The following is a 24,349-nucleotide window of genomic DNA, read 5'->3' on the forward strand; positions in this document are numbered from 1 at the left end:
TCTAATCTCATAATCTACAAGAGATCATAATCATAGCATAAACCAAGTACTAACACGGTGCACGCACTTGTCACCTTTGCACACATGCGGGAGGAATAAAACTACTTTAATAACACATCACTAGAGTAGCACATAGATAAATTGTGATACAACATGCTGCAATCATAAAGAGATATAAATAAGCTCCTCACTATACCATTCAATGAGTAAGTATTCCGTGAAATCTAGCCTAAGAGACCCACACGGTGCACACACTTGTCACCTTTACACACGTGGGACGAGGAGTCTCCGGAGATCACATAAGTAAAACCCACTTGACTAGCATAATGACATCTAGATTACAAGCATCATCATATGAATCTCAATCATGTAAGGCAGCTCATGAGATTATTGTATTGAAGCACATAGGAGAGAGATGAACCACATAGCTACCGGTACAGCCCCGAGCCTCGATGGAGAACTACTCCTCCTCATGGGAGCGATGGCGGTGATGAAGATGGCGGTGGAGATGGCAGCGGTGTCGATGGAGAAGCCTTCGGGGGCACTTCCCCGCTCCGGCGGCGTGCGGAACGGAGATCCTGTCCCCCGGATCTTGGCTTCGCGATGGCGGCGGCTCCGGCGGGTTTACGTGGGTTTCGTCAATTGGTATCGGGTTTTCGATCCGGGGGCTTTATATAGGCGAAGAGGCGGCGCAGGAAGGTCGAAGGGCTGGCCAAACCCTAGGGGGCGCGGGCCCCCCTAGGCCGCGCCGAGTATGGTGTGGTGGGCTCGTGCCCCCCCTGCGGGTCCCTCTCGTGTGTTCCGGATGCTTCAGGGATTCTAAGATCTTTGGCGTTGATTTCGTCCGATTCGAGAATATTTCGTTACTAGGATTTCGAAACCAAAAACAGCGAGAAAACGGAGACGGCACTTCGGCATCTTGTTAATAGGTTAGTTCCAGAAAATGCACGAATATGACATAAAGTGTGCATAAAACATGTAGATAACATCAATAATGTGGCATGGAACACAAGAAATTATCGATACGTTGGAGACGTATCAGGGGACGGCCAGCTTGGATGGCGGCGCCACCGCTTGGGACGACCCCCGCTCGATTTCCCACGCTGGTGAGATCGGCGGCCTCCCCGGCGGCCCGTGCTCCCCAGCGCGCCCGTGCTGCAACAGCGGTCGAGGCCGACGGTGGTCAGCGACCACAGCGGTCGAGGTCGACGGTGGCCCGTCCTCCGCCACCGCGTGTGGCTGTCCGTCCTCCACCACCGCGCGTCGATTTGAGCCCGCCCGAGGCGGCTCCTCCACATCGAGCTCCAAAATGCGGCGGGTGGGGACGAGGGTGCGGGGACGGTTGCAGAGATGGGCGGGGAGCAGGTGGGAGCTCAAGATCGAGATCGATCCGGCGACCTACAGCGCGACGCGCTAGCTAGCCTGGATTGGCTCCACGGGGGGCCGAGGGGTGGTTCGCCTCTATGGACCGTCGGCCACCTTGCGCCCTGCATCTCTTTCGCGTCCGGCCAGGAAGAGGCGAACCAGAGCCTCCAATGGTCAGGTTCGAACTACCCAGGCGAAGCGAGGGCGGAATTAGAGAGAGGAGCGTCTGATCCAGCTTCACGAGCCAAATCGGAGAGGCCGCGTGTGTCCTCCTGCTGCACGGCTGTGGAATCACCATGGACGCGCTAACCATCAAGCGCTACTCGGTAAATCCCATCCTCTCAATGGGATCGCGGCTGGCGGAGACACATCGGCGGGGGACGGGCCCACCACGTTGTCTACTATCCACGCGCTGAAGGGATGCGTGTCAGGCGAGCGTTGCAGAGGAACGAACGCGGGTGATCTCCAACGGATAGTAAACGGTGTTAGACACGTGTCAGCCAGTCAGGGGGTGCTCACGTACCCCCATGTTCATCGAGCTTCATCCGAAACTAAGATAAGGAGAGGTTGCTACAGTAGTAAACAACTTCCAAGACTCAAATATAAAATAAAAGTATTGTAGTAAAAAACATGGGTTGTCTCCCATAAGCGCTTTTCTTTAACGCCTTTCAGCTAGGCGCAGAAAGTGTGTATCAAGTGTTATCAAGAGATGGAGCATTGACATCATTACCAGGGGAGTTGGGAGTTTTCTCAACCATGCATAGTATGTTGGATACATAAGTTTCAGCGGCTCCCTTTTCATTAGTCTTGGGCTTGCTACTCTCATCAAACAGATTTTCAGGAACAAGCCAAGCATAATTATCATCTAGAGCTTCATGCATCGCTAGGAGCTTACATGGTATTGGTGCTTTAATCTCCCCACCATTATCAACACTATTAGTGTACTTAATTCTATCCATATCCATTTTTTCAAGTGTTCTTTTAAAATCGGTGATTGTACCAAGCCTCTCATGCTTACTAAAAACTTTTCTAGCTTCTTTAGCTATATCCGCAAATTCTCGCACTAAGACTTTTAGAACAAAATCTCTCTTCTCTCCCCGCTCCATATCGGAAAGTGTAAGAAACATGTGTTGTATCATGGGGTTGAGACTAATAAATCTAGCTTCCATCATGCGTACCAAACAAACAGAGGCATCTTCATAAGTAGGGACAGCTTTTGCAAGGGGTATATCTTTAAGATCTTATGCATACTAACATCGGTGAAAAATTCTTCTATATTATCTCTTCCAATTATAGACCCTTGTCCCACAAGTATATCTTTTACAGTAAAATTAAAAGGAAACATGTTGAAATAAGTAAAACAAATGCAAGTAACTATTTTTTTTGTGTTTTTGATATAGAGTGCAAGACAGTAAATAAAGTAAAGCTAGCAACTAATTTTTTTGTGTTTTGATATAAGTGCAGCAAACAAAGTAGTAAATAAAATAAAGCAAGACAAAAACAAAGTAAAGAGATTGGATTGTGGAGACTCCCCTTGCGAGCGTGTCTTGATCTCCCGGCAACGGCGCCAGAAAAGTAGCTTGATGCGTGCAATCGACACGTCCGTTGGGAACCCCAAGAGGAAGGTGTGATGCGTACAGTAGCAAGTTTTCCCTCAGAAAGAAACCAAGGTTTATCGAACTAGGAGGAGCCAAGAAGCACGTTGAAGGTTGATGGCAGCGGGATGTAGTGCGGCGTAACACCAGGGATTCCGGCGCCAACGTGGAACTCGCACAACACAACCAAAGTACTTTGCCCCAACGAAACAGTGAGGTTGTCAATCTCACCGGCTTGCTGTAACAAAGGATTAGATGTATAGTGTGGATGATGATTGTTTGCGAGAAAACAGTAGAACAAGTATTGCGGTAGATTGTATTTCGAGATGTAAAGAATAGGACCGGGGTCCACAGTTCACTAGAGGTGTCTCTCCCATAAGATAAATAGCATGTTGGGTGAACAAATTACAGTTGGGCAATTGACAAATAGAGAGGGCATGACAATGCACATACATGATATAATGAGTATTGTGAGATTTAATTGGGCATTACGACAAAGTAATAGACCGCTATCCAGCATGCATCTATGCCTAAAAAGTCCACCTTCGGAGTTATCATCCGAACCCCTTCCGGTATTAAGTTGCAAACAACGAGACAATTGAATTAAGTATGGTGCGTAATGTAATCAATAACTACATCCTCGGACATAGCATCAATGTTTTATACCTAGTGGCAACGAGCACATCCACAACCTTAGAACTTTACATCACTTGTCCCAGATTTAATGGAGGCATGAACCCACTATCGAGCATAAATACTCCCTCTTGGAGTTAAGAGTAAAAACTTGGCCGAGCCTCTACTAATAACGGAGAGCATGCAAGATCATAAACAACACATAGGTAATAGATTGATAATCAACATAACATAGTATTCTCTATCCATCGGATCCCGACAAACACAACATATAGCATTACGGATAGATGATCTTGATCATGTTAGGCAGCTCACAAGATCCAACAATGAAGCACATGAGGAGAAGACGACCATCTAGCTACTGCTATGGACCCATAGTCCAGGGGTGAACTACTCACTCATCACTCCGGAGGCGACCATGGCGGTGAAGAGTCCTCCGGGAGATGATTCCCCTCTCCGGCAGGGTGCCGGAGGCGATCTCCTGAATCCCCCAGATGGGATTCGCGGCGGCGTCTCTGGAAGGTTTTCCGTATCGTGGCTCTCGGTACTGGGGGTTTCGCGATGGAGGCTATATGTAGGCGGAAGGGCAGGTCAGGGGGCCACACGAGGGCCCCACACAACAGGCCGGCGCGGCCCAGGCCCAGGCCGCGCCGCCCTAGTGTGTGGCCGCCTCGTGGCCCCACTTCATCTATCCCTCGGTCTTCTGGAAGCTTCGTGCAAAAATAGGCCCCTGGGCGTTGATTTCGTCCAATTCCGAGAATATTTCCTTACTAGGATTTCTGAAACCAAAAACAGCAGAAAACAGCAAAAAATAGGTTAGTGCCGGAAAATGCATAAATACGACATATAATGTGTATAAAACATGTAGATATCATCAATAATGTGGCATGGAACATAAGAAATTATCGATACGTCGGAGACGTATCACCCTACCCTATACGATCTAACTGGAGGCCCATGAAGGTATTCGATGGCAAGATGGGCCACTTGGAGCAGAACATTCCTTGGCGGGCAAGACAAGGAAGGAGCCGAACAAGGAAAGTTTAGAGCTAGAACTATTGTAAACCTAGTCGTACTCGGTGAGACCTCTTGAGACCTGGCCACCTATATAAAGGCCAGGAGAGGGGCTGCCGAAAAACACGAACAATCTTAGCAATCTTAGCCACCAAAAGTCTAGAGCTAGGTCATCATAGCGCTTAGCCTCTCGACGAAAACACAGCTGAACCCTTCGGCACCCCATTGTAACTCAATATCTTCACAATCAAGATCAGACAGGCAGGACGTAAGAGTTTTAACTCATCGAGGGCCCGAAACCTGGGTAAATCGCTCTCCCCGCTTGTCTGTGAACCGATGTCTCGTATCAGCTTGCAGGATTCCATCAACCCTAAGCCTCCGGGTATAGGGTTACAATGGGGTGACAATCTGATCGTATAGGGTAGGGCAATGTCGGTTACCCAAATTGGGGCTTGGGGCTTAGGGTTGATGGAATCCTGGGCGCACCCTGGAGCACGTCGTCGACGACATCCAGAATGTTGCGCGATGTTGGAGACGCGGTCGTTGTCGCCACCATCTCCCGCGGCGCGATGGCAACTGAGGAGGACGGACGCGTCCTCCTCCAACTCTTCCTCGTCAGGGTCGGCACGATCGACACCTTCCTCGTCGTACTGCGCCGCGTCCTACAACATGCCCAAGCGCGAGGTGAAGGAGGAGCCAGAGTTCGCGATGCCGCCCGTCAATCCGAGGAGCGGCGGCATCGACAATCGGCAGCTGCAAAGTCGGGCCGGCGACGCCCTCGTCATCCCGAAGCCGGAGGTGAAGGAGGAGCAGGACGACGAGGCAGCCGGGAAGGCGGCGCTGCTGACGGAGTACGAGCGGCAACTACGTCTCATCGCGAGCAGACCATAGTGGGTAGTAACATATGTGTGGTGTTATGCAAAATTATATTTATTAGGTTACAGACTCGTCTTGTCTTGGAATCCGATGGTAACTTAGCTAGTTATCACCTCACTCTTTTTCTTCATTTATTGGCATGCCATGTTACCAAAATTTTTTTGGGTGTAATATTACTACCTATGTTACTCCCACTATGAGTAGTCTGAGGCTAGTCATAGTGGAGAGTAACTTAGAGTAGTAACATGACATATGTTATTCGTCTAAGTTACTACCTCCATAGTGAGTAGTAACTTATATGTTGTGTCATACATTGTGTCATTTATTATGGTATAGACTCATCTTTTTTTGGGCGTGTGATGCTATGGTAGCATACTAGTTACCACCTCACTCTCTTTCTTCATTTATTATCATGCCATGTCACCAAAGTGTTTTGGATTGTGTGATGTTACTAATTATGTTACTCCCACTATAAGTAGTCTATAAGTAGTCTGAAGGGTGCGGAGAAGGTAAGCTAGCCAACATGATTGCGGACCACGTGGTTCTGGAGGATGCAGCCTCTAAAATTCCAACAACAACAACAACAACAACGAAGACTGACGTGATGGACGAACATGAAAAAAAATACAACGGAGAGATATTAGAGCATCTCCATTCGGGTCGCCTAAGCTTTCTCCCAAAGACATTTGAGCCGAGTCAGATATCAGATATTTGATCGCTCCTAGCCATGCGTCCCAAAGCACTTTTTCCATCAGGCATGGCTAATACGGTGTCTAGCGCCCCGTGCCCGTTTCAGCTACACAAGAAACACTGTGGGGACACCTGACGCAATGAAAAGCGACGTTGCGAGTGCGGGCCAACCGTGTCAGCCACGTACACTTCCCTCCCTCCCGCCGCTTCTTTCATTAGTCCCTCCCGCCGCTTCTTTTATTTCTCCCTCCCGCCGCTTTCTCTCTCACCTAGATCACCACCGCCATGTGTATACATGGCACCGAAAAACCCCAAGAACCCGTACGGCAAGGCGGTATCCAAGCCACGAGTCTTTGCACTTCCTTTGATTAGTTGAACAGCACGCTTCACTTCTATCAGAAGAATCCAGAAGGCAATGGAGGATTGGGCTTGCTGCATTGCTATGGCAAACTCAAAACCAGTGAGACGTGGAGGTTGATGCATATCTCCTTGGCGTAGGGTAAAGATGGCATCATAGATTGTGATGCGCCGCTCGCTGCATCGTCATGGTTCCCTATTGGCAACAAGGAGACCAAGGCTAAGAAGATCCAGTTAAGGTAGCGTTGGTCGACCAAGAAGATCTAGTTGTCGATCAACATGTGCCTTGTCAATGTCTCGTCGAACCTGCTCATTTGCGAGAAGCAAGCGGACGAGAGGTGGGCGACGCTTCTCCAGAAGCAAGAAGAGAAGATGCAGATGGAGAAGTAGCGCGTCACCGTGAAGAAACAGAAAGAGAACTTCATGCTCTTGATCGCCTCGACAGCGGGAATGGATCCCGGATGCTGGCGGCGCACAAAATCTACAAAGCCATGATCCTTGACGATAATGACGCTAAAATGGCCGCGTCCACAACATCGGTGTCGGCATCGGCATCAACTCCAGCTCTAGAGGCAGCGATGACATCAACATGCGCGTCAGCGACGGTGTCAGCGAGTACACCAGTGACGGCATCGGCGTCGCCGATAGAGCAGGCCGAGGTCATCGTGCTGGGCCAGAGTCGACTCAACATGTATCGTCAACGTCGCAAATCACTTCTTCTAATTTTTTTCTTCAATTTGCACCCCGGTCTGTAATATTGATCGCGTCGACTAAGGTTTCTACTTTGATCGCGACGACTATGGCGAGAACAATTACTTTTGAATGGCGATGAATTTTACTTTTTTCGTTGCAAATTCTGTTTGGGGAGGTTTTTGGAGGGCGTGGCTGGGAACCGACACGCCTCAAAAGCGGCACCACGTAGCGGCGGTCCCCAAACGTTGGTCCGCCGTATTTACCGAATGCGGTATAGGGAACTTGTGATACTCTTATTGCCATTGCAACATTTGGCATGGCAACGTGCTTCTGGTTTCAAATTGCCAATTGAATAAAGGAAGAAGGTTGGAGATCGAGTAAAATACACGGCGGGTATCCAAACTCAGCAGCTTTGCCCGCCTCCATCACCGTACTCAGGAATACGAATTCTACGGTAACTAAAAATGGTTACAAGGCCCATCTACAGTCACTGGTGCCGCATAGAGCATTGTATTCGCTGACGTGGCAAGTTGTGTGGACCCCAAATGTCAGGTTCCAACTTGATTCAACAATGCAATATTTGTAAAAAGCCCCCCAAACCAACTAGTATTTCCCACTACAGGTCCCTCCTCAATTCCCCACCACCAAAACAAAATTGGAATTAGTCTCATGTTGATTAAGCTTCACTGCCTCCGGCCACGCCTCCGCCTGCCACCGAGCTACACCGCCGCCGGCCACACGTGTTCCAGTGCGCTTCTCCGTCGCCGTCGTCTCCTCCATCGCTGACCTCCAGGGTTTCCCTCGGATGGCACACGCATGGCCGTTCTTCATGTATGTGGTCGTCGTCGACCCGCCGGACCTTGGCCAGCGCGACCTGGAGCTGAGGCACTGGTAGCGCCCGCGCAGCTCGAGCCCGCAAGTGTGCGCGCCTAGCGAGCCTCTACAACCACAGAGTTCATCCTCCAGGTTGTCGGAGACGCGCCGTCGGCTATGCCCCCCCCCCCCCAAAACTGTGCATGACCAGGGCGCGCCGGCCGCCACGTCGGGAGACCAAGCACGCGTAGCCGGACTACCTTCCCCTCACTCCACACCTCTGTCCTCACCTCTCGCAGCGGCCGGTACGCGGGGTTGCCAGACCTAGAAGATCGAGCTTGCCCGTCGACGACCGGACGAGGGGCAGCCGGATTCGTCTAAGGCTCCTGGAGGGCGACGCCATAGGCCAGTGATGGAGGCCAGGGTGGTGCCTGAGCTCCGGGAAGGATGCGTTGATCTTGCCACGGATGTGGGGCACGAGCGAATGGAAATATCACCGGCGGCAGTGGGAGGAGGATCCCAATCTCTGTAAATTTTCAATTTAGTCTTTGTAGTTTATTATTACTAACAAATAGTCTCTCTGGACAATCATTGGCTGACATATGAGATCAAATTTAGGCCACGTTAGCAAAATACGATGCTATACCCCTTGCTAGTGACCATTATAAGCTTTGAGCCGACTTCACTTACCGTAAAATGTGTATTTCTATGTACGGTGATGGAGTCGGGTAAGGGTGTCAAGTTTGGTGACGCGCGATGTATTTTACTCTTGGAGATCGGATCATCAGGAGGAGGTGTGATTGGCGATCGAGGCGGCGTGCGGAAGATGAATGGGAGTGGCGGCGGTGGAGGGGATCGCTTCATGTCCAAAGGGCAAGTTGTATGGTCCCACTTGTCTGACTTGTGAGAGGTGAACTGAACGGACGACCATGAACTGGTTCTTATAAGCAGGCAGGAAAGTAAAGAAAAGATGCCTCAAACCGCTCCTCTCCGCAAACTAGATGCCTCAAACCGCTCCTCTCCCCATCCCTCTCGACTAGGGTTTGGAGTACGAGATGGGATTGCCGCCGTCATCGCCCCTAACTGTGCCGGATGTTGCCGACGCCTCCTAAGGTTCAGAGGATGCCACCAACTCATCCCGATGTACAGACGACACTGCAGCTGCGTCGCGATCTCGACCTGCAGCCGCCTTTGAGCTGAACCGGCGCCCCACTCGATTACGCTTGCAGGTTCGTTTTTTGGGTTCTGAAATGGATGGTTTGGAAGGAAAATTTGTTTTCGTGTTCTATCCCGAACCCCTTTCTACACGGTTGCTTTTCGAAATAATTTATGGCTTATCTATTTAATTGCTCGGTCACTACATGATGCACTTGATGAACTCCACTGATATGTTTACAGATTATTGTGAAGTCAGTGAAACTATACTGTGTCTAGGTTTGATCCATTTTGTGCTTTTATCTATTATTATTACCACTGACCATAATAACTGAGGTTTCTGCTGTTCCTTTTTTTTTTACAAAATGCAGAGTGACCTTTTTTTGTATACAAAGCATTAAAATTGTGATAGTATTTTGTAACATTCTACCGACTTGAACCGAAGAGGTGTAATTCATTTGTAAGAAAAAAAATCAAATATACCAATCTCTTTCTAAAATAACTTAACTGTGGCAATTTGCCACAGTTAAGTTATTTTAGAAAGAGATTGGTAGCCTACAAAGAATTAGTCATGTGCTAATCAATCAAGTGCTGCACCAACAGGTTCTGTCTGAGCCCAGCCATCCTAACGGACCATTTTCCTCTTCTGGGGCCGGTCTAGAGGCCATGCCACCCACCAAACGCGCCCCTGATGACTGGGAGGATGTAGCAGGCATGTCTACTCCAAAGCTGCAATGTTCAGGGTCTGGAAACCAGTCTAGTGTAGGGCAAGTGCGAGATTCACATACAAATGAAGCTAACGGACGAAAGAAATATTCGCGTGATATTCTGCTAAATTTTGCACATCAGTGTTCTGGTCTTCCTCGTGGTATCCGGATGGATACTGTAACTAGTGCTGTGTTCAAGGGTGTGGCGGTAAAGTATTATATTGATCGCGAACCTAACCCAAGTCCTAGAAGAGGACCTGATAGGCCAAGATCTCGCGGTGGTCGCCAGTGTGCTGCTATGGATGATGGTAAGTGGAGTACAAAACCAGGTGTTCCTTTCAGCCCTGGTTGTGATACCCACATAGACTTGACAAACAGCCCATCAAGGAATTACCGTGGCGCCTCAGGGGTCCCTCATTGTGTTTTGAGGAATCCACGTGGTGGGCTTCTTGTGGGACCAATGCAATCCATGGCGGTTCAAGCACCTTGCAGTAGCTCTGATGCAGATAGATGGGAGCAAAAGGGTCTGATACTGTCTCCTGTTATGCCCATGCAAATAATGCACAAAGCACAGGAAAAGTATGTTGTTGGCAAAGTTTCTGACGAGGAGCAGGCAAAGCAGAGGCAGCTGAAAGCAATTCTTAATAAACTGACCCCGCAAAACTTTGATAAGCTGTTTGAACAAGTCAAAGAGGTGAAAATTGACAATGTGTCAACTCTTAGTGGGGTCATTTCACAGATATTTGACAAAGCTTTGATGGAACCAACTTACTGTGAAATGTATGCAAACTTGTGTTTCCTTTTGGCTGGTGCACTCCCAGACTTTAGTACGGACAATGAAAAGGTTACATTCAAGAGGTTGATGTTGGACAAATGTCAAGATGAGTTTGAGAGGGGCGAACGAGAAGAAGCTGATGCAGACAAACCAGAGGAGGAAGGTGAGGTTAAGCAAACCAAAGAAGAAAGGGAAGGAAAAATAGTTAAAGCTCGTAGGCGTATGCTGGGGAACATTAGGTTGATTGGAGAATTGTACAAAAAGAGGATGCTTACGGAGCAGATCATGCATGACTGCATTAAGAAATTACTGGGTAGTTGCCAGAATCCAAATGAGGAGAATATTGAAGCACTATGCAAATTGATGAGTACAATCGGAGAGATGATAGATCATCCAAAGGCTAAGGAACATATGGATGCATATTTTGATAGGATGCACAACTTGTCAACTAGTCAGCTGATATCTTCCCGTGTTAGATTCCTATTGAGAGATTCAATCGATCTCAGGAAGAACCAATGGCACCAACGGCGTAAAGTGGAAGGCCCCAAGAAGATTGATGAGGTTCACATGGATGCAGCTCATGAAAGACATGGTCAGTTGAGTAGTTTAGCTCGTGGTCCAGTTGTTAGTTCTTTTCCAAGAGGAAGGGTAACCTCTATCGGTTATGGCTCTGGTGGCTCAGCAGCACCATTGGTATCTCCATGTCCGCAGCAACGAGGCCATGGATTCGTTAATCAGGATACCCAGTTTGAGCAGGGAAGACATCAGTTAGACAATAGAACAGTTCCCCTTCCCCAGGGGTCTGTCAAGAAGGAAGCTGTCACTCGTGGACCACGAGGTAACCTAGCTAGGGGTATGTCTTTAAGAGGGCAGCCACCGGTATCAAATGCTAAACTTCCTAGTGTTGCTGACCATCACACAATTGTATATGGTACAGGGTATAATTACATGGCTTCGAACGCAAGAGAGGACGCTAGGTCGAGAATTCCAGATGGAAGTTCTTGGAGGAAAGCACATGCTACAGAATCTGCTGGATTTTTACACAAACCTGCCAGTCAGGATGGCCGCTTAGGTGATAAATCATACTCTGGCGATGATCTGAGAGGGAAACCTACTGCAGCCATCTGGGAAAATTATAGGTAATACACTAGAAGTGTTCAAACACGATATTTCTTCAATATACAGCAGTCTTTAACTTAACAACTGCGCTTTTGAACCTTTAAAAGTGATCCCTGTCTTACTACTACTTAAGGTTATTATATTTGTTTGGAACAAATACATGTCAATCTTTTGAGTACTGCTATTGCGAGACTAGCATGTCTCGATTTTGCATTGCTTGTTTTTCGCTTAATGCTTCCTACCGGTTCATTTTTGCATCTTTGCAAATTTTGAAGCATATGAGCATCAAAGTGCTCATTTATGAGGTTGTGGTGGCAATTCTTTTTCTTATGTCCAAATTCAAACAGCTTTGAAGCAGAAAGGGTACCGGTTCACCTTCATAAATATGCAGACCCTTCCAGGCCACCTCAAAATGGACAGTATATTATCATTTCCTAATATTGTTGCCTCGATACTTGTGAGTCTGTACTCTGTACCTTATTTATTTTTCGATAAAGAGAATATATTAATATCAGGAAGATACCAATTACACTCTGCAACAACGAAATGTCCTAAAGACATTAAGGATGCACACATGTCTATTATAAAAAGAAGAAGAAAACAAAAGATCCTGCTAGGAAATGTCCTAAATGTAGTTTATTTATGAATCCCGTGAGTTCAGATCCTGTATGTGCACTCTTTGTTTTGTTGAGTCTTAATTTCTTAACTTTCAGGCTCTATATGTGTTACTCTAGAAGAAGAAGAAGAAATAGTGACCATTTCCATCTCCTTCCTTCTATTGATATAATTACTAATTATATTTCCTACAGGGAAAACTACCTCTTGGACAGAAAGATGATGGCACGACATGGAAAGAGAACTGAGAAACAGATGATGAATTCAGGAAGTTGGTGTTCCAAATTTAGTTTCAAGTTAGCATGTTGCATAGGACTAGTTCTTATTGTTGCATATATTCTGCAACGGTTAGCTCTTGTCTGATATGTATTCCTTGTCGCATGTGAGTTTTGTGTAAAGACATGATTTCAGTTGCTTATTGGTGAAATCAGAAAGCTAATTCTTCTCCTAGGTCAAGTATTACTTGGTCAGATCATGCCTCTTTTTTATTTTATTTCTGTCGCTACTAAGAGATATCATATATAGTGCTATAGTTCATCAGGGTCCGTACCATATTCTGTGGGGTAAGTTCATCTGACAATTCAAGTAAGCGGGGAGGGAATGCCCAGATGGATTGTGTGGTTGCTATATCAATATAGCCGGGTGAAAGCCAATTTTGAGAAGGATGGATCATGTTCCATAATCTGGAAAACAACAGGTTCTTACTTGCATGCGTCATTTGTCTAAAAAAAGAAAAATTACATGCGTTAACGTGGGAGAAAGATCTTGAGTTGTATTCAGTCATGTGGTTTGAACTAGATTAAATGGCCCAGATCATTAGATTGAATAGCCCAGGTCTTCCTAGAATTTGGTAGCGTAATAAGTGACTTTTTTTTTGACGTGGCGTTCAAGTGACTTTGTAGCACTAGACAGCTAAGCCATCAAAGACGCCTGTCTCGACGGCTGATCGGACAGGTTAATGTTTGGGAAGTGCTGAGCGTCAGTCGGCCGATTGTGGCCAAAAAATCGGTTGCATTCCGCGCCGTTAGATCTACATCGGACGCACAAAATCCACCACGACAAAAGTTTGCATTTTGGTCCTCTGATTTTTGCAAACTCAACCCGCGGTCCTATGCCTCTCCAGTTAACCGAAAAGGTACATCTCTTTGGACACAATCTTCCTGATATTTACAGCATAAATGCCACCATAAGGGCAACTATGTGACAAAATAAGTATTACAACAAAATCCATCACCGTGTGTACAAAAAAATATATACTATTTACAACAAAATCATCATAAGAAATTGTAAAAAACCAATGCTACAAAAAAGTGGTTAAGCAACATTTTTTAATGCAATTTGATCTACAACAAATATTGCCAGTGATTTTAACAAAAAGTGGAAACGATTACAACAAAAACCAGAGCCTATTAAAAAAATAATCCATATATTTGCAAAACAATGCAAAGTGGTCAAGCAACAATTAATTTTCTACATATTGGTTTACACCAAAAATTGACATCAATTACAATAAAAATCAAAATCTATAACAACAAAAACATGTGTTAGTGGCTGTGAAAAATTGGTTTAAAATAACACATTATATATATATATATATATATATATATCCAATTACAACAAAAATCACCAGCTATGTTTACCAAAAATTATTGGCGACTACAACAAAATAATTTATGGCAAACGTCCAGGTAAACATTACAACATCTCTGACATGCTTTTCTCTATAACTTTTATACGTAATTGTTACAAAACTAATGAACATATACAACATCTGTACGAAAAAAAGTGTCCATGACTAAAACAATTACACAAAAAATCATAAAAAATTACAACAAAAAAGTCATGTGTTTATAACATATCAAGAAACACACATTTTCGTAACATATCACTTAGAAAAATCTTACAAAGATATGTCGTGTGAGTTTACAACAAATTTTTTATGTAATTGTTACAATCCGGAAACAACAATGTATATTTCTTTAAAAAAAACAACACTCCAGTTTTGGGCCGAAAACTAGGCCCATATAGGTCCACGCGGGAGCGAGGCACGACGACCGATCGCTGGCGAGCGATCGGTCGCCGGATCGGAAGCGTTTTCCTTAATGTTTGGTGATTCCACACCTTATGTGAAACAATGGTACAAGTTTTCTAAATTTAAATATATATATTAAAAACATTGTAAATAATAAATTTGTAGTATTACAAGACCTGTGTTTACAATCCCTAGAATTTGCAGAACCAAATTTATAATACATGGAGAGAAAAAAAAATAACAAATTCAAATTGAATAGTGTCACAAATGACAAAAGCACAAAAACTATTCACATAGTAATATGTCTGTAATATATCCAGTTGCCACATCTCACATGATACTGTGATCAGAATTCAAATTTGTATGTGTTAAAGAAGTTCGAAACAAAACTGTTGGTGTTCATTAAATGCGTGTTTATATTCCCTAGAATTTTCAGGATCAAATTCAAAATACACACGGAGAAACAAAATTGACAAATTAACCCCTCCTAGGGGCGTACTTTTTTTTTGAGTAAACGAAGATTGTCGAGGCGGAGAGCGAATTCGAACCAAGGAAGTAACGAACGGCCGAAAGCCCGACTCTCTGTATGGCCTTAGGGCTTGTTTGGTTACATCCGTTCCCGGGGGGTTCCACTACTTTTCCCGGGGCGAACAAACCCCGGGCCGAATTGCCCCGGGTGAACCCACCTAGCCGTTTGGACTCCCGTGAGCCCGCTATTCCGCGTCGATTCCGCGTCCAACCCGGGGAGCCCGTTCCACCAGTCGTGAGGCGAGGAAGAGATTCCGCGAGGCGACTCGCGTCGGGCGGCGACTCGGGCGGCGACGACGACAGGATCTCCTCCCCTCCCCACCTCCGGCAACCGAACCCCTCCCCTCCCTACTCCGGCAACCAGACCCAAGCCCCTCCACACCTCACATCCATCCACATCGCCTCGAAGCCCCTTCCCTCCCCGCCGGAGTGCCTCGAAGATCCGGAGCTGTTCTCCGCCACCATCGTACCCCCGGTCCGCCTTCAAGATCTTCTCTGCTCCGGCAGCAACGACGGTGGTCCGGTGAGTACTGTAATCACGTTCACCTTTTCTTCCTTCTTCCTTGTTTTGCTTATTCCCTTTTCATTTTCTTCTCATAATCTTTGTTGCTCCAGATCCAGATTCTTGGTACAGCGAGGAGCAAGAAACGGATCAGATCGTGGTTTCTACTAATGTTTGGATGCGCTGCATACTCATTACTTCTAGACTTGCAGTCATAGTTGACTGTTTAGGCTATAATTGCACCTTTTGGCTTTAGTTTGGATTGGAGTTGATAACAGGAAGTTCTAATGTATTTCATACATTTATCCAGTTACTTCATGTCGCAAGAGTTCAGATAGAACTATGGTAATATGTTCTAATAATTTGGGTACAAAGGTCTGGCTTGAACCGTCTATGGTATACCCAAGCAGTAGGATCAAACTTGTAAGCTTGTCATGATCCAGAAGAATAAAGTTTTGTTTCTGCCATTTAACAAAATGTAGTGCTGTTGCAGTTATTTCCAGGCACAAATCAGTTCAATACTTATATATCTTACTGCATATGATCTTGGTCCTCGTGTTTTGACTCATATAAAAAAGCAGTTTACTCTGTAGCTCTTGTAGCTCTTGTATTTCTGTAGCTCTGTAGCTCTTGTATTTCTGTACCTTCAGTATTTCCCAAGAACATGTGTTCGTTGATTCTCTGTCCTTGTTTTGCTTTTCTTACCTTATTCATCCCCTCACTGAGTTTTTGCTTCAGATTAGGAACGCTGGTGGCTGCTCGAAAGATAGGACTTGGTGATTCATTTTCAGAGATTGCTGTCTTCTTGTTTGTTCAGATCTACCCGTCCTCTTGCTCTGTTCTTTGAGCTCAGCATCACAAATATTGATTTTCGTTGCAGGCGATGAATCCTGAAGTCCACAAGGTCTTGGAGTTGGACAACACTTGGGCAATTTGCGCTCTTCCACTTCCCTACTCGTATTGGTTTGTTTGATACTAAATGGTGCATCTGTTATTTGGCTACTGAGTAGAAAAGCAGCATTCCTGCTAGTGAGTAGATTTAAATCATTGTTTGTCTTGTCTCTAGATATCTTACAGCAGTAGCTGTCTCAGTTTGTACTGCAGCTACATGTTTTACAGTAGTTTTGTCTTTAGATAATGTTTTTTGTTCATGTAAGATCTGGCATATAGATACAAGCATGTTGATTAACAAGAAAAATATTGTATGGTGGTAGTATGGTGGCAGTATGGTGGCAGTACATGAATGATAGAAGAAATATTGTATTCTTACAAATTTTTATTCTTATAAATTCTTGCTGCAATGCATTGCCTTGTCGAGTACATCATCTACTTGTTCAATAGTATACATGGTGAACGGTTGAATCAAAATTCCACGTTGTGGTTTCTTCCTGGGAAAATGTTAGAGAAGTTATGTGGTATATCATTTGTTCATTACTGTGTGTTCACAGATTGGAATCGTTCATTACAGGCCTTGCCCATGGACTCTTCTCCAGTGGGTCTTCATTTTCGTTAATTGTTACTGTACTATTTTTCGTTAATGTTCTTTGGATGTTCATATTTGAACCTGACGCGGCAAATACCAGTGCAAGCTCTTCAAAGGTGTCGCTGCTTCGGACATGACAACTTGGGAATTACGGACCTTTGATATTGACATCGGTCTAGGACAGCCGAGCAGCTCGTGTTCCTGCGAGCTAAACTTGTTCTGTAGTTGAAATGGTGATGTTCTTAAATGTGTAACGTATTTGAGAAATTCACAACTATTTGTGTCTTTTGGATTATGACTTTTCGTTGAAATTTCTATACTAATTTTGTAGCTCAGAATTTTCGGTCAGTTGTGAAAATCGTACTATTTTATCTCCTGAAGTTGGCATGAAGTTGTATAAAAAAACAGAAATATTCGTAGGAAGAAAACCTGGGAAGGTAACAGGCAGTTGAGAAAATCGTCTTTTTGCCTGAGCTTTCCCTACCACCCGTGCGGGCCGTGCCCCACCAGGCCACCACTTTACCAAATGGCAACAGGGAAAGGGCCACAATTTCCCCGCTCGCGAGGGGATCCCCCGTGCCCCCTAATTTCCCTCTGGGGCTTTATTTCCCTGGGTTTATTTAACCGGACAACCAAACAAGCCCTTATGGGCAGAGATGGCCCAACTCTCGAAAGATTTCACGGCAGGCGGACGTACATTCATGAATCATGACCTTTTAGCGGCCAAGCCCCTTAGCCGGCCCGCCACTGGGCTTGCCGCCGACGACCCGACCTTTTTTTTTCGAGAATGACGGAGGGGATTACTCCCCACGCGACGCCCCGTCCTGAGCTCCTTCGTTCAGATATGTCAGCGGGCGCGCACGGGAGACGGGACATCTCGCCTGCAGGTTCGTTGGCTGACGGAGACAATCCAGCTGGGATCCGGTGGTGATCATCAGCGTCTACTCAAAAGATTGCGACGGACGGCCTCTGTCCGCTGACTCCAGCAATACATTATTCTCCCTTCGGTTAGCATGATTGATCGGTCTCAGCGAGCGGGTACATGACATGCGTGGCAGTATCAACCTGCGAGCGTGAGTACTTGATCGTGTTAACCTTTTCCTGATTCTGTCGGCTACGGCTAGCTGTTGGAGTTGGGCATAGACCATGCGAAAAAACTACTAGTTGTCAAGAAATTACCCGTGCAAGTGGATTCACGAATGGCATGGAGATCGTAGGAAGTAGCAGTACAGCAACGGAACTGCAGGAACACACGGAGCCTGTGCGCCGCCTCGACAGCGTGCAGGCTCCATCTGAAATATAAATACTGTGGTGCTTGTTTCGCAGCTCGTGCTTTGCAATACAGGTCAAGGTGTAAAGCAAGTAGGATACGACATCGTTGCCCGCTATGAATTACAGGTTCTGACATTGCTGAAACCGATGATACTGCAGTATCTAGCGGAGAAGGTCATCAAGTCAAGATCGGTGGAATAGCTATGAGGGTCGGATCTTGGTGGTGAGGTGAAATTGGCTTGGTGCTTCGTGACTTGAAACAGCAACTGGTATGTGCAGGCGACTGCACATGAGAAGTTCAGAGTCTTATCTTTCAGGGTGAAAGTCCAAGGTTTAGCCTTAATTAGTTGTGCCTGGCAATGTTCTTGTTGAATGCATTGTTTTGAGAGAGAGATGACTTTCTTCAGGGTGAAAATCTAAGATCTATGATCGGGCGACGACAGCGTTTGTGCACTGTTTCCTTCTTGAAGACGTCGCTTATGGCGAAGCTGATCTTCTGGTGTTGTCTTGGTGGTGTTAGTGTTGCTGTTTCAAGTGATGGATCTCTGTAGTGGGGCCTTTCTTTTTTGTAATTCTTTTCTCTTTTTTGGCTGTGTGCATCCTTTATGCCATTAGGGTATGACATTGTTGCAGAGGCTAGGTGTAATTGGTATCTCCGCGATATTAATATATGCTCTTTATCGAAAAATTTGCTGCAGTATTAAAATCTATGACATTACAGGTTTCTAAGTTTACCAAGTACATGATTTTTTTCATAATAATTATATATTGTCCATAAGAGAAAGGAGAATTTTCCGAGGGAAAAAGTTGTACCCTAAGGAAGTAGTTGGAAAATCTAGAGAGGAGTTGTCACAGCTCAGAGTGGCCTATGTAGATAACCTGTATATATTTTTCTCTCTATACAGATTTGCCATGTAGCCCCTTCTTTGGGGTTTTTAATGCATAAAAGCAGTGCCCCGGTTGTTCATCTAAAAAGAATTATCCATAAGGAAAACTACACAAGCTTCAATTCAAGGTAAAAACATAATAGTGGACACGCACTAGCTAAGTTCTTATGTTCGGGGACTCCATCATGCTCATTGACTCCGCCCTTCAGGCCATCATGCTCAAGTTACCAAGTTGAAAGACTCCATACATAATGGTGAGAACTGATGATTCATTCATCGATCCGAAATGGAACATAGCACGAGGGCCGGAAGTGAATCACCGCAGGAGAAGCCATCCTCAAGCCCTCTGAAATCTTCCTCCTCACAAAGTCCTTCTCCTCGCTGGTTCGTGGATAGATCGACAGACGAAAATTCGTGGGGTGCACTTTCCTGTTACTACACATCTCGCAAACTTTCCAGTCATGCAGTGATACCTCCTTGATGTTCACCGCGGCTTTCATGATGCGCCGGACATATCCCGTGAAGTTGTCATCGGGCTGAAAGCCATGGATGGTTAGCTTGGCCAGATTCTTGTGTTTCAGATCACGAGCAGATGCCTCCCACTTCACATCTGTTTCCTCAGAGAGAGTGCGCTCCATTAGACACCTGTGGCTAGATACCGTGACACACAACTCCTCTAGGGATGGTGCAGCTTCAAGGATGAAGCTCGTCCAAGCGATATCCCAGCCTTCACGAAGATTCTCGAGATTCACAGTCCGTAGCTTGCCAAGCACAGGTGCAACAAGTCTCGGGCGTTCTGGCCGAACCCAAATCTTCAGCCTTCGGAAATCCAGGTGCATATCCCTTACGGAGGGTGCACCCGCAAGCAGTTCGCTTAGCACGAGGATCCTGTCTGAAGTACTTGCTTTGGTGAGGCTTAGCTTTGACAGCCGAGGGACAAAACCAAGAACCAACGGATTATCTTCCCAGGTCCAAGTATCATAGGACAACTCTTCGAGCTTTGGTACATAATTGAGCTCCACTGTTGTAAATCCGCCAAAGGCGATATCAAGCTCGACAAGTGCAGCGTGTTCTACTCTCAGCACAGAATGGATCCCTGCGTCACACCGGAAGAGACGCAGCGACTCCAACCGCTTGCAAGAGCTGAGGATGTTGGCCATGTCTGGTTCACGAAAACTCATTTTCTGCAGGTGTAGCCGTGTGAGACCGGCGAATGCATCTGGACAATGACCAACGAAATTGGTGAACTGCCTTGCAAAGTAGCGGAGGTCACCTTGTGTGCAATACCATCTCTGATTTGAGATTTCAAACTCAGCCGCGTCCAGTTTCTGGGTTGCCATGGCCAGGGCAACAGATTTGCCAATGGACAGGCAGTCATCAAGCCTCAATATGAATCTGACCTTCAGCTTGCAAATGGTGATCTGTGGTGACCTCGTCCGCAGCATCTTGTTGGTCACATCGGCCACAACACCATTCATTCGAAATAAATCACGTGGGCTGAAAAGAATGACGATCCGTGAGAGCATAGGGAGCAGGTTCTGCATTCGCTTGGAGAGGATGCAGGTCCTTATAGCATCAAGTGTATCCAACCTCTCCAGGATGTTGAGCAACACGTCATTTGGCAGCTTGCTTAGTCTGTCTTCATCGCTAGCAACTTTCTGCAGATCACGGCGGCGGCGGCGAACCCTATTGAGCTTCATGGTGATCCGATTCCGATCTCAAAAAAAAGAAGTGCGTCGATAACAAAAAAAAAAAAAGCAACCAACGATGCTCCTTCCGTGGTACAATCTTCGCGGCTGAGCCTATTATAGGCACCGGCCCTAATCGTATTGGTAGTAGAGGGAGACGGAGAAGGCTTCCTATTCTTATTCAAGCCGGTGCAGGCGGAATCGATCCCTTCTTCTTCCAATACGACTACAGAACGAAATTGGCTGGCACCCCTCCTGTTCTTCGAATCCAACTCCACAACGAACTTGAGATTCCTTGATCAAACAGGCGACGGGTGTGGCTGTCGCCGCCACCAGGGGGTGGGTAGAGAGGGTGGGCGGCGTGAGGTGGAGGGTGGGCGGAGTTAGGGTAGACATTCAAATTCTCGATGGGATTTCGAAAAAAAAAACACGATGCAAGAAAAAGAACGATTCCGTCTATCTAGAGCGGCTAAACAAACGGACAAGGCCATATGCTCCCCGGTTTTTGAAATTACTTTTAAACATACGGAGTAGTATAAAATGTCAAAGAATTTTAAACAAAAAAATTAGCATGTACATTTCGACATAATCCGTGCTCTTGAAGTCGTTTCACGGAAAACCTACATTTTATGAGTCTTGTGCAAAAAACAAAAAAAAATTGGTGCTTAAAAAAGCTTTTCACAAATGTTTCTTTATCATTTTTACACAAGACATAAAAAATATTATTTTTCCTCAACCATGACATGCGCGCATATAATATCAACATATACGCGCCTAATTTTTGTTCAGATTGTTTTGACATTTAATTTTTTTTTTCTCAGGTAGAAGGAGCATATGCTCCTAAGATCAAAAGTGGATTTCCGTAAATTTATCTCTACCTTTGAGTAACGATACAGAAAAAACGCTTTCAAAAATGATTGTTTGTTACAAACTATATCTATATGTAAGAAATCATCTGTGTGTGTAGGATTATTGTTTTCAAATCTAAACAATGCATTTGATAGATTATGTTGAAAAAGAGATTGACAGTTTATATGAAAAGCTGGTCGAAAATCATGCAACAGATAACACACCACGCGTGCCGCCCCTACACTAGCCGATGACCAAGTTGCCACTGCAACCAAGGCCAAACACCCCGTGGGCCGTGGCGGATCAAAGTCGATGACCAGCTATAAAGGTGCATAGACGCCCCCTAGATAAAAAATTCTCTACAAAATACCTTTCTTTACCACATATGCACCACCTGAAATTGATTTTTATTTGCTCACCCTGAGTGCACCCGATTTAAAATGATGTGGCGGAGTCAAACAGCCGGAGCCGCCAGTCTAACATCCACACCGGCTCCAAGGCCATGCACCCAGATGAGTCGATGACCAAGTCGCTTGAGCAATCAAATACAACACTCTAACACCTCAACACAACACAGACGGATACGGGAAACCAGAGCCGCCACTCTGACATCCATGCTGAACTTGGGCTGTGCACCGTCTATCAGCATTACCGTTCAGGGTTCTCTTCTATACACTGACTGTTGGATTAAACTATACAGAAAATTGTGGTATAAACCATGAATTGTTTAGCCGAGTCCAATTTCGGCCCTGGATTATGATCCCGTCCATATTAAACTTAATATTTTCTAAAACTGGTAACTTTCGATTGCAATTATATGTCTACGATAACTTTAAGGGATACATAACTTTGGGGAATTTTGTAAATTTATAATGTGCAAAATTCATCAAAAAGCATGGCCGCTTGTGTCACATGAAAAAATAACAAGAGATAAATATATTCATCTTGTCTACTCCCCAAATTTAAGCATGGCAAGATTCTGTAAAATTTTGTACAGAAGGTAAGGTCATAAATTTGGTTAATTTTTTTAACGGTTTCGAACCAGGAACATTCTTTAAAATTTCAAAAGATTTAGAAACAAGGTAATTAATTTGTTCAAGGTTGCAGAGTGGTTTTTATGTTCCCTGGTTCTAGAAAATCTGAAATAATTCACAAGTTGGAGAATGCTATGATAAAATGAACAACATCGTATATATGATCATCTATGTTTCATGCACGATTTCATAGTTCAGGATTCAAGTAGGATCAAGTCAACACTACAGTTCGGTTTACAAAATAGTATTTTCCCTTAAATGTAAAGCCAGCTAGAATGTAGAAAGACCGAAAGACGCTTTTGCAGTCGTCTTAATGAGAAGACGATGAGTGGGATCCCATTATGCTGCAATTTCTATATCGAGTCTCTTTTCAACCAACCATTATACTGTAATCAAGCAACGGCCTAATGCAAACAATCGACATCTGGCAGCGATGACAGTGCGGCAGAAACAGAACTGATTGACACCTCTAATTCGCAAAATGGGTAGTTTGAACGAAGAGTTTTGCTCAATGTTGAAGGAACAAGAAAGCTTGTCAAAACAAGGACCCAGTTTATTGGGCGTGCATCAACATCGGACTCAATCCCTCCAAAAATTGGCAATCTCTCAAAGCTTAACCACATATAAGAGCATGTCTAACAGGCCCCGTATAACCCGCTCACCCCGTAAAATTCTGGCGGGATACGGGGCCGGCGCGAGTTTGGGCGTCTAGCAGGCCCCGTATTCGGGCCGGCCCGTTTCGGTGGAATACGGGGCCCAGGAAATCGGCCCCGTCGCCCCGTACTTATAGTGGGCGCAGGTGCGAGTGAGGGGTTAACCCTCACTCGCAACCCTAGCTCCGCCGTGCGCCGCCGCCTCCTCCTCCTGCTCCGGCGAGCAATTAGCCGCTCCCCGCGCCGCATTCCACCCGCCGCCACCCGCATGGACTGCCGCCGCCGCAGTAGCGCCTCGCCGGCGAGCGGATCGAAGCGATCCCGCTCGCCGGACACCGTGGAGGAAGCGTGGCGGCTTTTCGCAAAGATCCGCCGCCGGCAGCCGCCGCGCGGCCCGCAAGTACGACGGCGCCGCGTACGTCCCGGACAAGCTCGTCGACTTCGCGCGGGGCGGACGCTGGTACCACGAGGACCCGCCGCTCAAGCCGATGAGCGGGCCCAAGTTCTCGGCGTGGCTCGCCGAGTGGGAGCGCCAACGCCGGGTGAGCGAGGCGTGGAGGGCGACCATCGGGAGCACCAGCGGCGGAGGTGCCCCGCTCGCCGGGGAGGAGGAGGAAGACGAGGACCCCGCCTTCTTGAAGGCGATTGAAGACTCCTCAAGGACGCCGCCGAGAAGGACGCGGCGGAGGAGGAAGAAAGGGCGGCGGCCATCGCCGCCGTGCGAGAGGCGGAGGCGCGGGAGGCGCAGGCGCGGCGGCGACCATCGTCTACCTCTCCGACTAGAAGTCGCGAGCCGATCGCGCATTTTGTATGTATGTAGGTACGTCGATTTCTATGTATGATCGACGAACTATGAATGAAAGTTTCCCGGGGTTTTAAATTTACAAATATACGGGGTCAAATACGGATTCTGCTAGACGGAGCGGTGTCTGATCGACCTTTTTTTTTTATACGGGGCGAAATTCGAGCGTTATACGGGGCAGAAAAGTAAGAGACCTGTTAGACATGCTCTAA

The 24,349-nt window shown here is 46.1% G+C and overlaps 3 protein-coding genes across 3 annotated transcripts; 2 read left to right on the forward strand and 1 right to left on the reverse strand.

The window, feature by feature from the left end:
* The first annotated feature begins 9,857 nt into the window (after nt 1-9,857).
* On the forward strand, nt 9,858-11,816 carry LOC124671684 (eukaryotic translation initiation factor 4G-like). The gene has a single exon (XM_047208028.1). It carries the CDS (start codon nt 9,858-9,860, stop codon nt 11,814-11,816), a length of 1,959 nt encoding a protein of 652 aa, XP_047063984.1.
* A 3,209-nt stretch (nt 11,817-15,025) lies between these two features.
* LOC124671685 lies at nt 15,026-15,936 on the forward strand. Its single transcript, XM_047208029.1, has 2 exons — nt 15,026-15,490; nt 15,583-15,936. Exons 1-2 carry the CDS (start codon nt 15,026-15,028, stop codon nt 15,685-15,687), a joined length of 570 nt encoding a protein of 189 aa, XP_047063985.1. The 3' UTR covers nt 15,688-15,936.
* Nucleotides 15,937-19,380: 3,444 nt separating this feature from the next.
* LOC124671686 lies at nt 19,381-20,811 on the reverse strand. The gene has a single exon (XM_047208030.1). It carries the CDS (start codon nt 20,809-20,811, stop codon nt 19,381-19,383), a length of 1,431 nt encoding a protein of 476 aa, XP_047063986.1.
* Between the last annotated feature and the right edge of the window lie 3,538 nt (nt 20,812-24,349).

The sequence above is a fragment of the Lolium rigidum genome, chromosome 7 (genome assembly GCF_022539505.1).
Source record: "Lolium rigidum isolate FL_2022 chromosome 7, APGP_CSIRO_Lrig_0.1, whole genome shotgun sequence".
Classification (NCBI taxonomy): domain Eukaryota; kingdom Viridiplantae; phylum Streptophyta; class Magnoliopsida; order Poales; family Poaceae; genus Lolium; species Lolium rigidum.